This window comes from Pollachius pollachius (assembly GCF_949987615.1).
Source record: "Pollachius pollachius genome assembly, chromosome: 4".
NCBI classification, from domain to species: domain Eukaryota; kingdom Metazoa; phylum Chordata; class Actinopteri; order Gadiformes; family Gadidae; genus Pollachius; species Pollachius pollachius.
Window position 1 is genome coordinate 16,684,969 of NC_136937.1, and position 18,017 is coordinate 16,702,985.

Genomic DNA, 18,017 nt, shown 5'->3' on the forward strand with positions numbered 1-18,017 from the left:
AAAGTCTGGGAGATTATATAACTCCCATTGTCAACTCAATATTAAGTACCAACCATAATAGCACACATAACCTGGGTACACAGGGAGACGCTTGTTTCTATAAAGACTGAAGAGAAAATACCAGTCCCAGACAAAGTCAAGTCAATTGTTTTTGTATGCTCTAAATCACAGTTAAAGTGGCACATCAACATTAAATCACGACGTGATTAAATGTCTCCTGTTTTCTCCAGCTCTCTGTGTTTTGTCTTTTAAAGATTTAACCTAATTGAATTTCACAAAGAAGAGGAGCACACACATTGACATATTTGAAGTAGCCTACACAGTGCATGAGTGTGCCCAAAGTCAGAGAGTGTGAAAGTTGAAACGTCAGGGAACTGCGTGTGCATGGGGGTGGAGCCAGGTGTTAGGGGAGGAGAGGAGAGGACGTCAGGTTGAGGAAACAAAACCTAAAGTTCAGAGAAACCAAAGGTACTCGACGTGCAAGCAGTTCTTGCTTTTAGGAGGAAATAAAACACATTTTGGAACAAATAGTCTTACAGACAGAAACAACAACAAGGTGAGTAAGAAAGCACAACTTTGACATAAGTTAAAACCTCTCTGCCCTTTACGTATTAAGACAAATAATGGAATTGCTCAATACATAAACCTTGTCGTCTGTGTCTAGGAATGGCCTCTGCTACTTCCTGGTCTGAAGAGAACTTTTCATGTTCCATCTGTCTGGATGTGTTCAGCAGTCCAGTAACCACACCATGTGGACACAACTTCTGCAGAACCTGCATTACAAAGTTCTGGGATAAACAAGTCCAGTACCAATGTCCTGTTTGCAATGAGCTCTTCCACACTAGACCCGATTTACGGGTAAATATCCTCTTATCAGAGCTGGCAGCTCAGTTTAAAACGTCGGTACGAGTAAAAGAGCAGCCTTGTGTTGAACCAAGAGAAGTTCCCTGTGACGTCTGTACTGGGACACAGCTGAAAGCTGTGAAGTCCTGCCTAGAATGTTTTACCTCTTACTGCCGCACCCACCTGGAGCGACATCAGAGAGTCGCACGCCTGAAGAATCATCAGCTGGTTGAGCCTATGGAATGTCTGGAAGATAGGATGTGTAAGAAACATGAACGACTTCTAGAGCTCTTCTGTAGGACTGAACAGGTGTGTGTGTGTAAGTTCTGCACAGAGGGTTACCACAGGTACCATCCTGTTGTACCTCTAAAGGAGGAATATAAAGTGAAGATGGCCCAGCTGGGTAACATAGAGTCTGAAGTTCTGCAGATGATCCAGGAGAGAAAACTAAAGATTAAGGATATTAAAGACACCTTTGATTTGAGCAAGAAAGATGCAGACAGAGTGATAGCCGATGGTTTGCATGCCCTCACCGCTCTGACGCGCTGCATTGAAAAATGGCAGGATGACTTCAACCAAACAGTTAAAGCGAATCTGAAATGCACAGAGAAACAAGCCGAAGACCTTATCAAAGAGCTGGAGCAGGAAATCGAGGAACTGACCAATAGAAGCTCAGAGCTGAAGCCGCTTTCACAGACTGAAGACCATCTCCACTTCCTCCAGGCCTTCAGATCCCTGAAGGGTCCTCCACCCACCAGAGACTGGACGACGGTGGAGGTCCGTCCTCTGTCAAACATATGGACCTTGAGGAGATACCTGAATCAGCTGGTGGAGACACTGAACAAGGAGATGAAGAAACTGTGTGATGCTGAACTGAGGAGGATCCAGCAATATGAAGTAGATGTGACTTTGGATTCCGATACAGCTCACCCCTATCTCATCCTGTCTGAGGATAGGAAACAAGTACATTATGGAGGTGTAATGAAGACACTCCCAGACAACCCTAAGAGATTTACATTGTTTCCATTTGTTCTCTCGGGGAAGAGCTTCTCCTCAGGGAAATTTTACTTTGAGGTACAGGTTAAAGACAATACTGTATGGTATTTAGGAGTGGCCAGAGAGTCCATCAACAAAAAAGCCCTCATCCCCTTGACCCCTAAGAATGGCTGCTGGATTATATTTTTCAACAAGAATGAGTTTGTATTTCATGATAACAGTGCTGTCCCTCTCCCTCTGAGAGCTAAGCTCCAGAAGGTGGGAGTGTTTGTTGATTATGATGCGGGTCTGGTCTCCTTCTATGAGGTGGAAGCCAAGATTCATATCTACTCTGCTATTGGCTGCACCTTTAGTGAGCCTCTTTATCCACTCCTCGGCCTATGTGCAATGTTCTTTGGTTGCAGAAACTCTACCCCCCTGATTATCTCAGCTGTCAATCAAACAGATATTGTATAATACACTATTCGTGTTACAAATGCCCCTATGCATATGTTTGATTTGGTAATTCTGTCAGACAAAAGATTGCTTAATATTCTAGTTCATTCCACCAGCTGTCGTTAATATGGAGTATGTGTGCGTGTGCGTTCTTGACAAAGATTTATTATTTGTTGATTATGCTGATAGTTATGTTTGACTACTGTATTTCACTGTTGTAGCCGTTTTATTTATGCACTTGGTGGTGGTGTTGGTGGTGGCGGCGGCAACGACTGCGATTGTTGTCCTTCCTTTCGACCTGATGCACTTTGCTATCCTTAACCTCAACCTGATGTATGTGGAGTATTTTCTTTGTTTATTAGTAACTTATAATATTCCTCCCTGTTCCTTCACCTTGTTCTTGTTTTACAAGTCACATATACACGCACACCTGTTTACGCATTTGTTGTTCTTGTTCCACACATGACTAACTTTGTTTTATTTATTGATACCCCCTGGCTCTACTTTGGTGTTCTTGTTCACACTTACTGAATGTTTGCTTTGTTGTTCTTAGTCACACTTGTTCCCACTTGTTTTTGGTTCCACAAACCTCAGCTTGATATATGTGGAGAGGATTTTTTTCTAAACACTCAGCATCTCAAACACTGGGTCCAGCGTGCATCCTCCTTTGCAGCGGGCAGATAATAGGCAGTGGAATCTGCATTTGCTGGAGGGTTTGATAACCAGTGGTCCATTTTATTTGTATTGCTTTTTTAATTGTCTCCTTTCCTCACGACATTCCTCTCTTGTTAACACACATATATATATATTCATCCCTGTTCCTTCACATTGTTCTTGTTTTTCAAGTTGGACACACACACACACACACACACATTCTTGCTGTCACACCCATTTAATAAAAAAAATACTATTTCATTCATCCAAGCGTAATGATTTGTTATTCTTTAATATATTTGGTACTTTGTGTATGGCTTAGTCTTAAAAGTATCATGGTTGTGTGGTCAGCTCCTGCCTCATCAGAAGAAGTTGTCTGGAAACTAAATGCTGAATGGACTGTTGCTACTCTGCTTTCTCAATCGCTCTCTGACCACGGGTAAGTGAATCAGAATTAGGCTACAAGCAAAACTCAAGGAAATCCAATAGTCCATTGAACATCTTGAATCGTCTTTAATTTCAGAACAGATGTAAGGTAAAAGTTAAGGTTAAGCCACTAAAGTTAGAAGCCTAGTGCTACTCATGCTAACACGAACGTGAAGCTTTCCCTCAAACTTAAAAACGTATCTAAGTAGCTTTCAGTTGTCACCCTACCACTCCAAATGTAAAACTGACACTTACAAATATGCAACAATAGTCAGAAATGTACTTGGGTATGTGTTTTTTAAATTTATATTTACCATTCAATATTGCAATCGCTGCTGTCAGTCCCATAGAAGAACATGGCAGCGCGGCGTGTTTTGGAACTATTCAGGCTTACATGAACCACGTGACCACCCTGCCGGCGAGATCAGAGAGTGTCGCAACTCTTCTCTCTCTATGGCTCTGGGTGACGCCATTGTCAAAGGAGGGGCTAGGAAGCTGCACACGCCGATCTAACCCGATAGACTCCCTTAGCAAAAAGTAGTATACTTGAAGTTTATTTTATTAAGTATACTTGAGTATAAGTATAAGTATAGCAAGTATACTATGGACCATGTACTTTAAGTATACTAGAAAGTATACTAATTTAATACTAAATTGGCTAAATTGGAACATTTCTAAGTTTATAAAAGTATACTTAAAGTATACTCATCAATATACTACTAATGCACTAGGTATATACTTCTAGTCCACATTTTAGTTTATTAAAGTATACTTTGAGGTAATTTTAAGTTTACAAAAGTACACTTTTAAGTATACAAGTATACTCATCTATATACTACTAGTGTACTAGGTATATACCTCTACTCCACATTTTTAGTTTACTAGTTTATTTTATGAACTTAGAATATCTTGCTAGTTTACTTATTGTTATACTTTAAGTATACTTCTAAATTTGCTTAGTATATTACTTGTAGCATACTATTTATATACTTGAAAAAAACGTTAAGTATTATTAAAGTTAACTCATACTGTATGTACTCTAGACTTTAATGTATTTACAAAATCACAAGACAGAATGTTGAGAGCAAGTTTGATATATTAATGTAACATTTCCAGAGACCACAGATCATCATTTCCTTCAAAACGAAGACGTGATGCTTCACTTCCTGTTGCGTGGGTGTGGAGATCAGGTGATCAGATAGTCTCTCCAAGATCAAGTCCTTCTTTATCAAAAATGGTAAAGGAAAAAGTGAACATTTCCTTGTAAAAATGTAAACAAAATAGTGTCTCCAACTGAGAACTAAAGTCTTTCTTTGTAAAAAAAATAATAAAAAATAAAAAAGGTGTAAGAAAGGTACACATCTTTGGAACAAACAAAATAGCTTGATAAAAACCAAAAACGTTTTTATGACTTCTTTTCAGTCACTTGCTTGGCATAGTTTATATTGTTGCATTTCTTTCTTATGATGCGTCTCACATCTTGAATGGTGGTGTCAGGGAACTTCGCCTGGACATGGACTGTGATTGAAAAAACAGACATAGAAAACAACATTACTTCAGTGTTATTTTTTATGCACTATCCACATTAACACGCATGTTATTGGAATCCCCAATAATGCACTCACCAAGTATAGCATCGAGCTTTGTGTTATCCAGTTGTGGCTTTGATTCCACTTCTTTGTGAGCCCCTGACTGCCTCCCGGTCAAACTTGAATTGGACAGCGTTTCTCTACCATAGATGAGCACCGCAAGATCCCCAATGTACAATGCTGAATTTGTAGTCCGCAGAGACTTCAGCTTTCGTCTTGGTACTTTGACGTCATGGCCTGGCACAAGAAGCACCTGCAAAACATTTGAATGTTACTTACCAAATAATTATTAAACAAATACGGTGTTCTTTGGAAATCTACTGTATCTATTCATCTTTGCAGTGAATATGCATAGTCATAGTCTATAAACTAACTAATCCATCATTAATGGCATAAATCCACCACAAAGTTGATGAATATGGTTTCTTTCTAGCTTATGTGTACAATCAAAAGATGTAGAGGTATTTACCATTTCATTAGGGTCAGACACTTGAGGAGAGCCGGGTGGAGAAAATGGTGGGTCTCCAGATGGGGATGTTGACCAGGTGGATGCAGGAGTTGAGCTCTGTACTGTGATTTTTTCAATAACTTCTTTTAGCTGTGTCACCACTGCTGGGAGCTCTTTAGAGGGAATGAAAACAAGAGGGGGAACAAGGGAACAAAAGTTTTTGTGTCATTACTGTGTTTTGAGACAATTTTAAAACATTACATAGTAATTTGTGTTATGAAAAGCATGGCTGGAGGTAGAGCTGATTAAGGAGGAGCAGGAGGTATGAGGAGCTGAATCAGCCATAACCTATAAAAAGAAGATTGTCGCCAGGTATGGGCCTTTTTCCACACTTGGCAGCAGATCCCAACTCTCCCTGGCAGCCGTTGTTTGTCTGTGTGATTTGTGAGTCTCTTTGTTTTCATTATTCAGATGTCAGTGCTTCAATATTGGAGTATCCGTGTTAAATTACGTTGGTTCAAGGCTGCACAGTATATTTATTGAATTATCAGTTAAATGGTCATTTCTTTGTATTTGGGAAGATTTTTCAGTAATTATATCTATCTGTTTCTATTTAGATAAAACCAGCTTTGATTGTTGTCAGTTTGTCTGACTTCAGGAATCAGTATAGGCACACCACCAAAGTCTTTAAAAGGTGGTGTGCAGAAAATACCTCTCATCGCATCTAGTATTTCTTCCACATGGCCTTCTTTCAGGCTCTTGATTTCTCTCTGAAGCCATTTCATTTTCTGCACCGCCACACTCCAGTTTCTGGGCATCTCCTCCTCATCTGATGACTCCTCATTTGAGTTAGTTAACAACACCAAAACACAGGAAATAAAAAAAAAATCAGCCTATAATTACTGCATCAACTCAAATTATCACAATTAAAATATAGTCAAATATCTTACCTCTGAAGATGCTTTGTCTGCAAGTTGCTTCTTCAGCTCTTCGATCATGAGGTTTGCAGACTCTTTTTCTGCTGAACATGTTTCTCTTTTTTTCTTCTGTCAAAATAATAATTATATTATTAAAAACTAGTCACACCCAGGAAAAGGAGGGAGTCACTCAAGCTGCTGGGACTTTGCTGGAGCTCTCATTGGAACAGCATGGGAACAGCATGGCAGCAGCATGGCAGGGGAATTTCTATGTGGCTCCCACTGTATCCAGGCAACTACCTTTTTTGGTGGAACTTCTTGATCCTCCTCTTCCACAGCTTTCCACTTGTTGTTCGGCTTACTCTTCCTCTTGGGTGATTCTTGCCAGATGTCTTCACCCTTTATGAATCCCTGTCTCTTCTTACACAGATCACTGTAGTTGGCTGTGTGGGAAACGTGATCAAATTAAAAGCATGACTACGTGGGATCTCTTTAGATATGTGTGTGTGTGGCAGACAAACTGTGCATGTCCCCAAATTCAGGCAGGTTTCCAGGATGCCAAGTAGCCTACTTAGGCCCCGTTCACACGAAGCCGAAACGGGCGAAACCGTTACGGTTTCGATCTATCCGGTTTCAAAGTATCTCCGTAAAGACGAAGCCAAGCGAAACCGGGTAGATTTGAAACCACCTCCGAGGGTGGTTTCAGAAGTTTGGGGTTTCGGTCAGCGGATTCGCCGGCTTTGTGTGGATGGCAGGCCGAACCGTACAAGACCTTTGCGGTTTCGCCATGAAATCGGCTTCGTGTGAACGGGGCCTTATTTCAATGTAGTTGCTGATAAGAACAGGTGTCAAAAAGGAAAAAAATAAATAAATAAATGAAAATAAATCGATCACGAACTTCATGATCAATTACCATGACAACGAACAAAGCTTCGATTTTTTTTGGGTCATCCCTAGTGTGTGTGCGTGTGTGTATACAAAAGCCTATTAAAACCTGGGAAAACCTGGAGAGAAACTACCACAGGCTACCACCAGTTTAAGATTGCTACATTTTTTTAATAGACTTAACAAACATCAGATTTAGTCACAACGGTTTTGGCAGCCCACATTTGGGGCCTACACCGGTGGCTAACGCTACCAGTTAGCCGCTCACACTACCACTTAGCCGCTCACACTACGACTAAGCCGCTAACACTACCACTTAGCCGCTCGCTAGAATGCTACTAAAACCGACTTCTGTCGTGGTGTGACACAATCGATCATGGGGAAATAAAGTGGTGGATAGCAAAAAAAGCAATAAAATGCTGAAAACCTGATCCCGCGTGGTTTAGTTGAAAGCATAAGTCACCATGGTGATACAGCGACGCTAGAAGAGACTTTCGTGTACCAGCTAAACCAGGCTTTGAGCGCAACATACCTCGCTAACCCACTAATTGAGGTTCGTAGTACAGGGCACAGATGAAGCTCCACACGTACACACACACAGCCACAGGTCTTCATAGTGACATCATAGTCCTCCCAAAAAGGCACTTGGATGTCCCGAAAAGAACACCACTTGATTTCTGAGCAGTGACCCTTTCCTGTTTATCATGCAATAAATACTGTTTTCAACCCTTGACAATTTTCCTTTGTGATCGTCGCTTTGGGCAGATGTGTGCATCTACAATAATCAATAATCATCTTATTATTGAATTGTTAAAAGTCATAACATGTACTTGTGTATTGTGATGTCATCATATAGTTCCTTTATTAGTAGTAGTAGTAGTAGTGTTATTAGTAATAGATTATATTATTTTCTGATTTTAGAAAGTTAAATTGGAGTCCTCAATAGACACATTTCACAGCAGATATGCAGGCACAACCAGGGAGAAAAAAGGATTGAAAACGGATAGAAAATTGTCAAGATGACAAGGATTTGTTGTTTGTTTAACTGTTCTCAGTGTTACCTGTCTGTTCCCGCTCAAACTATAAAAGAGGAGCCCCGTATTAATGCGCACAGGTTACATACACCTCGTGCTTAACTGTACGGTCACACCAAAAGCTGTAAAAGATGCAAAATCGCAGAATAGTTCAAAACGCAACGCTGTCAAAAATATTTACAGCTCATATCGCTCATGCGATCTTGCTTTTCCATTTAAAGTAGCCGCACTCTGCCTAGTCTACTACACGCTCGTAGTTGATGTTGTCTTCCTAGCCCCCCTTGTTGTCTCTGACCACCCATAGGCACGCATCTCGGCGGGGCAGAGCGTTGGCTATCCCTACCCTACTGAACAGCAGCATTAGCTCCTTAGCTACCGCCTTGGTGGTGGCGGCGCGGTGGGGAAGGGCTTCGGGGTACCTGGTGGCGCAATCAACCACGAATAGGATGTATCTATGTCCCCTGTTGGTCTTCAGGAGAGGGCCTACAATGTCCAGAGCTATCCGGTCGAACAAGATTTCAATGATCTGCATGGGGATCAGAGGGTTTCGGACCGAGGATCTCGGGGCTGTACGCTGGCATTCGGGGCAGGTCTGACAATTGCGTACCACGTCTCCTTTCACCCCGGGCCAATAAAACCGAAGTAGAATCCTTTTCCTGGTCTTATCCATGCCTAAATGGGCCCCTATCAGGTGGGAGTGGGCCATGAACAGCACCTTACTAACATAATGCCGGGGTACTACCAGTTGTTCTGTCACCTTCCCCCCCTTCTCTACTACCCGATACAGCAGGCCCCCTTTGGTGCTGAAGTGAGGGTGTGGTAGGCAACTCACCGATTCCCTCGCTTCGCAATTCATGGGCGAGGACGTGGCTCCAAGCGTTCTTCAGGGTGTCGTCCTGTAGTTGGGCGCTGGCGAACTGTCCGGGTCAATCCGTTCTCCCCCCCCCCGGTCGGGAAAAAATCTGAAAACTCAGTGAGAGGGAACCCCTTGGATCCTCCCTGTGGGCCGGTCTGTTCAGTCGCCGTCAGGGCATCCGGCGTGTCCAGAGGTGGTCCCGCCGACTCCGCTCGTTGGGGTCCTCCCGTCCAGTGGGCTGGGATGCCTGGCGGGGTGGGTCCGTCCCCCTCGGTCCCTGGCGCTGGCGTTGAGCGGGCCAGTCGAGCCACATAAGCGGGTCGGCCACTTCGCCCGGGCTGTCGTGGTTGGTCTCGCAGGGGTCGGGAACCCGGGACGGAGTTCCACAGTCGGTGGAATATGGGGCAGTCCCTACCTATGAGTAGGGATATGGGAAGGTTGGGCTGGATCCCGGCCTGTGTCACATACACCCCTCAGGGGGTCCGCACGACCACGTGACAAGTATCATACGTGCGGGTGTCCCCATGTACACCAGCGACCTCTATCGGCTCGCCCCGCCGTCCACCCTCTAGGTCTGGGCGTAGGAGGGTCACTACACTGCCGGTATCCAGGAGGGCCTCAGTGTCCTTATTCCCTACCCGTACCGGGAGAGTTGGGGCTCCGGGTTTCTCTCGTGCCCAACAGGTGGCCAGGAGACACGGTCCGGACCGTCCCCCGTTGGCAAAGGCCGACGGCATGGACACATCCCTGCTTCCGGTGCACTGTTGGGCTAGGTGCCCGGTTCGTCCACAGCTGTAGCACCGTCGATCTTCCCGGGGTTCCGGGGAGAAGGTCGGCGGCCTCGGTGGGGTCAACTATTGCCCGGCTTTCGGGTCTTGCCGGTCCTTATGCGGCTCGGCGGGCCGTGACGGGTTCCGGGTGCTGACACTCAGCTGTTGAGCCACCTGCCAGTTCTCGAGCTGCTGGACCAGCTCGTCCACCGTGTTGGGGTAGTTGTGGGGGAGAGTTCTCCGGGCATCTGGCGGGAGCTGACGGTTGGTGTTATCTATCAGCACCCGATCCAGGATGCTTGGTCCTTCACCTGTCGTGAGCCATCTCCGGATCAGCCTTCCGTGCTGGGAAACCTGAGTCCGTAGAGCGCCTCGAATGTCGAATCGCCAGTCGTGGAAGCGCTGGGCTCTGGCGGCGAGGCTATGGCCATAGCAGGCCAGTATTGCCTGTTTCAGGGTCGGGTATTGACTGGCGCGCTCCAGCGTCAAGTCCTGGCTGGCCTGCTGTGCGGGTCCGGTTAGGAAGGGGGACAGGATGTGAGCCCACTGGTCCTCCGGCCAACTCTCCCGTCGGGCCGTCCTCTCGAGCACCTCTAAGTAGGCCTCCACGTCGTCATCCGGCCCGAGTTTGGTGAGGTGGCTGGTCAGCGCGGAAGTCGGGGTCTCGCATACTGCTTGCTGGGTGAGTCTTAGTACCGCCTCCCGGAGAAGGACGAGGCTCTTGGCGGTGTCTCTGGGTGGCGGCGGCCAGGGCTTGGTCCCGTTGCTGACGCTGGGCGGCGGCCACGGCTGCGGCTCCTTCCGGGTTCTGCATCGGGGGGGGGGGGGGGGGGCGGGTAATTATCCGTAGTCCGTAGTGGGGTCAAATCGCCTGCATTCTCCACCATATGTGGCAACCCGGCCCCAGGAATGTCTCGGTCATGCAGGAATTACCACACGTCACGGCTGGTTGAACGCCCGGAAGGGCATTTATTCGAGGTAAATCAGAAAAACGCGTGGATGAGGATCCAAGGCGGGGAAAACGAAAATCATACTGTGACTCCGTGAGCCATGGAAAATGGGGTCAATGTTCTGTTCTCTCCGGGAGAGGGGGGTCGATCCCGTAGGGCCTCCGATCCCCGGCGGTCGGCCCTTGGCCGCTGTGTGCCCTCCTTAGGATGTGCCGGGAACGGCTCGGTTAACTCCCGTCGTCCTCTCGTCCGTACAGGGTTCTGGGGTTCTCTGGTTTCTCCCATGTCTCCAACTCTGTTTAATACAAATCCTCCTAATTATTGGCATAGTTCTATTTTATTATTTTGCTTTCTTTATAGCAAACTTCATACACTTCAGACCTTATAGCATTGGCACAGCTCTACTATCCGGTTCTGTAGAAAGAAGGAATGTTTATCATTTGAAATCTTTCGCCTTCTTTAATTTTATTCTTGTAATGCCAAACAGAGTCGTGGCCAATTTTCATTCTTCCTACATTGCTGTAATTGGTATTGTACAGTTTGGAAGTCATGCTTCTGAAAGATTTAATTGTCCAAGGGTGTAATGAGTGTCATCCATCTGCACCATTGGTCCTGTTTACACCAGCGTTTTGAATCTCTGGTCTGCAGTCCACAGAGCAGAATATTGCCGTCCACAGCAATTGTCTGAAGAACTGCTGTTGTGTAAAAACCTCATTCTGAATATCCGTACAGCATATAGCGACGCATTCATGTAGCATATTTCCAACAAAGGACCTCAAAGGGTAAATGATCTCTAGAAAGACGGTGGTGTATGTGTGTGTGTGTGTGTGTGTGTGTGCGTGTGCGTGTGTGTGTGTGTGTGTTTGTGTGTGTGTGTGTGTGTGTTTGTGTGTTGGTTGGTCTGTTTATCTTTAGAATTTTGTTGGCAGTGCTGAATAGTTGGAAAGAATTTCCCTGCAATGGATATAAAGCACCCGGAGGATTCCAAAGTACATTTTATTGAGCTCGCCATACACTGTTATAGATTATAGTGCTATTTGCTTGGTCTTTTTTTTTTTCATTACATTATTTACATTTATTATGAGCACATAATATAATATTCTAAAGCCGTAAAAATATAAAATATGGTAACAAAAATACAAACCTAGTTTTTTGGGGTTCTAAACCGTCTAAAATCGGACCTTTTGAGAAAAGTGTGATGAGTTTAGACTTTGACGAAAGAGAGAGAGAGAGGGAATGGGAGAGGGAGAGAGAGAGAGTGTGAGCGACCGCCCCTGGGGTCTTATTAGCAGTATGAGCCCTGACATCAGGTCCATCAGGGTAAGGGCTGTGTGGTGAACCCTCCCATGTCATGAGACACACATACACCCACCATGCGGAGCGCGGAGGTCAGACATATGGATGGAGGAGATGAAATGGTAAAACCATGATACTGGTTAGCTACACGTATTACTAATTTAATCATTTGATCACTTACATTTGACACACTGACCATTTAATGCTTATAACTGCATTAACTAGTGTTAAATAATGTACCCTAACTGTTAAGTATTACCATTAGAAGCAATGCAAATTTTAATAATTAATAAAATACACCACGAAGCCGTGCATAGACTCAGAGGCGAGGGCTGTAGGCCTCTCGACATGGACCATGACTAAGTGCCAAAAACGGTTAATTGGAAGGAAATGGCCGTCAGTCGCCGAGATGGTAATGTGTGGCAAAAGGGTTAGGATTATTGCCTCCCGATCAGGGTAGTTATTTTATTCGGGCTGAAACTAATTTTTTAAATCCATAAAATGTCCATGTCTGTTTTGGCTGAAGTCTTACTTCAGACATGGTCGGCTTGTCCCTTGACCGCCATCGCTGTTCCTGTGATTGGTTTGTGGCATCTATCTTACCTGTGAAAAACAGGTGCATGACATGCAACACTTCTCAATGATGGAGAAACGTAGGGAGGGAGGGAGCCGAGAGGATGGGAATGTTGTTGTAGTTTAAGAAACTTGTTCCCATCTGCTCTTTTACAAACTATTTACAACTTCCGATCTTACGTACCGTAGCTTTAATGTGAGCTACCAGGAGCTGATGAGCCTGGCTCTCTTCCTGATTACACAAGCAAATTGATCACCGACTGTTTCCCAAAGTGAAGGCTGCAACCTTGCTAGAACACTTCCTTGCCAGTCGCGTCCTATGGAGATTAGGCTAGAGTGCTGGCTAGAGTGCTGCCTAGTGTTTGTAGCGTTCAGAGTTTGGAACGACTTGCTAGTGTGGAAGCGCTTCCGCTTCAGCTTTTTAATAATGCTCCGGTGGTAAATATTTAAATATTATAATTGTTGAAATTGTTATTGGCAACAGTAGTTTGTTTAAACACCAGCTACCGACATATTAAAACAAATCAATCCATGCAAAATATAGCCTATCATTACGTTGTAAAAACGTTTGAAAAAACATATTTTTTTGTATTTACATGATGAATCTATAAAGAGCAATACGGCACAAAATATTTCTGAAAACGTTCAAAACCTTCACTTGTGTAAAGCAATGTGTATTGCTTTCCAGACGCAATTTGTAAATACCCCGTGCAGCGTGTGAGCGCAAAGGATTGTGGGTATTTTGGCTCGTTGAGGATCCATCGATTTATCCTTGAAAAATCTCGGAATTCTCAAAAATAAAAGACGCGAAAAAGGGGGCGAATTTCCGTGTTCTCTATGACGTCGCATCCTTAAAAGGGCAGCCGTTGAGCATGCTTCCTTCACTTTGGGAATCAGCCACTGTGTGGTACCTCCTTTTAACGAGCCCCAGTTACAAGGCGGTCCAACATCTGCCCTCTGACATGCCCACTTGTGATGTAACTAAGTCACAGGGCAGGGCAACTTTTGAAAGGGCTTGTAATGGCTAATCACTCTCACACCTGGAGATAAAACAGGGGCCCTTAAAAAGTTAATTTATTTTTACAACCTCTCGGCTACCATTGTAATCCCTTTTTTATTTTGCTTTAATAACATCAAACTAATCCGCCCTCAGTTGTTCTCTCCCCCGCCTGTGGCCTCAAGCTTCATTATTATGCCACCGCTAGGAACATAAGCGTGTGTGTGTGTGTGTGTGTGTGTGCGTGTGAGTGGGTGTGTGTGTGTGTGTGTGTGTGTGTGTGTCTGTCTCTGTATGTTTTTAAAGGTTCTGTGTTTATTGAATGAAGTGGTTTGAACTCACTGTGGGACTTGTTGCTGTCAATATACAAAGTAATGTGGCTTTAACTTTACACTTCTGTACGACCCTTCTTACTTTGGCCTAATCCCTACGTGTGTTTGCATGTTTGCGTGCGCTTGTGTGTTTGTCTTTGTGTGCGTTGGTTTGGTGATTCATATCCCTACATGGGCGTAGTGGTCCGTTGTCACAGTCATGATCACATGAGTGATGAAGGATGCATATTTATGCTTTTGAAATACAGGTAACAAGTTATCAGGATTCCAAATATGCAAACACAGAAACAAACACAGATCCCAAATGTTCTGTATGGCTGGTAATAAGAAGTCAGCTAGTGGGCCCCAACTTCTTTATTTTTTTCTGCTGTAAATCCTAAAATATTTTGAGACTCGCAGGCTTGAATGGCAGCCCAAAGTTCTCCTCATTAATATTATTATTATTCATTTATTTTGTTTTAAAATTAACTTTTTCACACCAGAATGAAACACGACTAAAACTTGAACCCTCTAATGTTGAATATATATTCTATATGCTCCACCTGTGTTCCCCTTAGGAACGACACACACTGTAGCCCAAGCAGTATGACTACACCTTACTGGAAATGACTCCTCTAGTGCCGCACACACACAAACACACACACACACACACACACACACACACACACACACACACACACACACACACACACACACACACACACACGCACACACACACACACACACACACACACAAACACTATGACCGTCAATCTTCAGAGGTGTGTGTGTGTGGGACCAGACATACTAATGATGGCTCCAAGGGGCCATAAGATGGGCATCAGATTTCAAGTGTCTCCTTCTCCCTGTCAGACACCAAGGTAAAGGGCCCGCTCGCTGCATGAAGGGCCCACTTTACCACACACGGCTCCGCTAATGCAGGCCCTGGTCACCTTGGGTACTTCTTCGAGAATCACACTGGATCCAAATTAAATCTTCCAATCTGAAGATTTGTGTTCTTTGTGGCACTAATTATAATTTACTAATCCATCCGACTCATGCATACAAAGCTTTGTTGTTTGTAAATGGATTGCATTTTATTTTGCTTTTTTGCTTTTTTTTTTTTTTAAGTCTTCTGTGCTCTCAGCGGCTCCTGCTGGTCGGGGCCCCAGTGTGGGGCCAACACCGGCGCTGTGTCTGATCATAAGAGCGATGGGACGCCTCATCTTCGGTGTGGAAGATGGACACTGAGCTGAGTCAGCACGAATCTTTCCCTTTCTCTTTCAATGGTTTTGTTTATACGCCGGCCTCTGTGGGGTCCGACAAAGTTATTAAATATGGGTATGTTATGTGTTACGTGTTGTAACACATATTAAAACCATTTTTGTCCCCCCATGTCTGTGCATGGATAGCACACCCAGGCCAGTCTGTGCCTCTAGAGATTTCTCTGTATTGTCAACCAGTGAACACCTTGGATCTGCGCGCAAGTGGTAGCCAAAGGAAGGTCTCTGCCGGTACGGCTCCCACACCTTCTCTGATTTGGGATTCTCACCTCAATGAACAAATTGCGACAAACGCTTAATTCCCCTTCGCCTATTGGAGCAGGACCCGAAGATCCAAACAAATGAGCGGGGTTCGGGCCCTTGTCTAGAGGGGCCTCCAATGGAGAGCTGGAGGAGGTGAAAGATTCCGGGTTAAACCCAGAGAATTCACCCTCCAGCTGACACTCTGAGCCCTGACAGGGGCTAGGCTAAAGGGAGGGGTGTCTGTTTGTGTGTATATGTTTGAGTGTGTGTGTGTGTTCTATTTAATTCGTATTTTTACTGTTATCTCCCTCCTGTGTGTGTGTGTGTGTGTGTGTGTGTGTATACGTGCATTGCATTACACACAGGGACAAATTGAATAGAGTCATTTAATTGGAGAGTCATTTACTCAGAGAATGAATGCCTTGTCTTTGTTTGTGAACCAATTACACGCTTTGTCTTCTTCTAACAGACTGTTCTCCAACAACACCATTTGCATTCTCCCGCCTAACAGCCATTGCAGGATCCTTAGGGCGTCATAAACATTGACCACCTCTCCAATGTTTGATGGCATATCCTGACCATGGACTGTAAGGAATGGGGATGTATCTCAATGGTTTACACACGGCCGTGGACAAGCCCTAGATTTCCCTTTCGCTTTTGCTTGAGATGTTTTGCAACTAGCAGCGGATCCATCTCTAGCCTAAGACCTAAACCACTCAGCTCTAGCCTATTACCTAAGCTTGTTTGATAAACATGTAATTTAATTAATTAATTAAGGGCGCCACCAGAGGGCGCCCCCAACACATTTGCCGCCCTAGGCGATCGCCAAGGTCGCTTATGCCGTTTGTTCGCTTATCGGCATAAGCGAACAAACGGCATAAGCTATCGAACAAACCCATTGGAAACACGTCTTAAAGCACTGATGAATGCATATGTAACCCAGTTCCTGTTAGGGTCTCTTATTCTGCAGGAGGGGAACGGAAGTGTCTGCGTGTCCGTCGCTGTTTCGACTCTGTGTTGGGAGCGCTGGAAATAAAGTGGATTGCCCCGTTCAGTGAATGGAGTTAACCGATTCTTCTTTCATATATTACCCAAGTATAGGCAACAATAAAACGCTCGGTGACACATATATTTTTTTTTTCTCATATGTTAAAGTAATTATCACCTTCAAAACGAATCCTATATTGATGAAAGCCCCCCCCCCCCCAACGTTTATTAGCTCACGTTAGCCATCAATCTAAAGCCACAAATATTATCTGATCAATCTTTGTACATTAGATTATTATTCATAGATTAGAAAAAAAAAGGATAGTTAATACTTGGGAATAACATGGGAATGAAGGCATGCGCATGTGCATTTAAAAGACAGCGTTTACAGGAAGTGCGTCATTATTGCGCATCTAGGACCCCGAGTTGATCTGGCAGCCGAGTCAATCCAGTACCCAGACCGGCCCTGCTTACTAGTATTACCTTCTAATTGCTAAACGAATATCATTCCTGTCTAAAATCTGTGTTTTGTTAAAGTACCACTTTCTATATGAATATCATTAATTTTTCTCCCCTGCTTTTTTCTACATGAATATCATTCATATGGTAGGCTACTAGTTTCTATATGTAAATTATTCATACAATACTAGTTTCTATATGGGTACTATTCATAAGGCACCAGTTTCTATATGAAAATTATTCATATGGCTATCCTGCCAGGGTCAGAGATGTTACAATTGTGCATGGTGCCCGTGGCTTAACACCGCTCCAGCTCCATCATCAGCAGAAAAAATGTTGTGTTGTCTTGTCAAGGTGAGTGTGTACACACAAGGCCAAAGGCCTATCTTTTATTTTGGGTGTGTGGCCTTCAACAGCAAGCTTTACTTTAAGATGTGCTTGAAATAGCAATTTACAGTCCAATAAAGGCTGTTGTGGATACCCCTGCTTTAAGTCACCTAACGGACATGCACATCACAGACCCATCCCCCTCCAGTATTAACACACTGGCTCTATTGCTTGACAGAAAGCAGAGTTTGCCCCAGTGAATCTACGTCCACGCGTTTATTATCTCTTATGGAAGCGATCTTGAATAAATCAACATGAAAGTTATCCTCAGAGGTTGCAATGAACATGTGAGAAGAAGGCATTGACGTGCTCTCGCCTCAAGTCAGTTGAATAGCGTGTGTAGGGTGCAAATGAGGAGAAGGAGAACATCACAGCGCATCAACGTCGTTAGTCCCTGAACCAGACCTACTACATTAGCTGGTGCCGTCCTGCGATCAGCCGAAGTACAGGAGGAGGTGTTTCGGGGTGACAGTAGATCAGGAGGTAGAGCAGGTGTACTGGTAACTGGAAGTTCGATCCCCGGCTCCTCCTAGCGTGTCGAGGTGTCCCTGAGCAAGATGCCTCACCCTACCTGCTCCGAACGAGCTGGATGTCGCCCTGCGTCGTCGACTCCACCGTTGGTGTGTGAATGTGTGAATGAATGGTTGTAAGTCGGTTTGGATAAAGGCGTCAGCAAAA

The 18,017-nt window shown here is 44.5% G+C and overlaps 1 protein-coding gene and 1 long non-coding RNA gene across 2 annotated transcripts; one reads left to right on the top strand and one right to left on the bottom strand.

Annotated features, from left to right (window-relative positions):
* Positions 1-438: 438 nt before the first annotated feature.
* On the top strand, positions 439-3,182 carry LOC307075225 (E3 ubiquitin-protein ligase TRIM39-like). Its single transcript, XM_079735753.1, has 2 exons — positions 439-556; positions 665-3,182. The coding sequence occupies exon 2, from the start codon at positions 667-669 to the stop codon at positions 2,293-2,295; it is 1,629 nt and encodes a 542-aa protein (XP_079591879.1). The 5' UTR covers positions 439-556; positions 665-666; the 3' UTR covers positions 2,296-3,182.
* Positions 3,183-4,769: 1,587 nt separating this feature from the next.
* LOC307075226 lies at positions 4,770-6,216 on the bottom strand. The gene is made up of 4 exons (XR_013811835.1): positions 6,104-6,216; positions 5,413-5,564; positions 4,980-5,196; positions 4,770-4,872 (listed from the first exon to the last, which is right to left on the bottom strand). It is a non-coding gene; the product is annotated as an uncharacterized lncRNA (long non-coding RNA).
* Between the last annotated feature and the right edge of the window lie 11,801 nt (positions 6,217-18,017).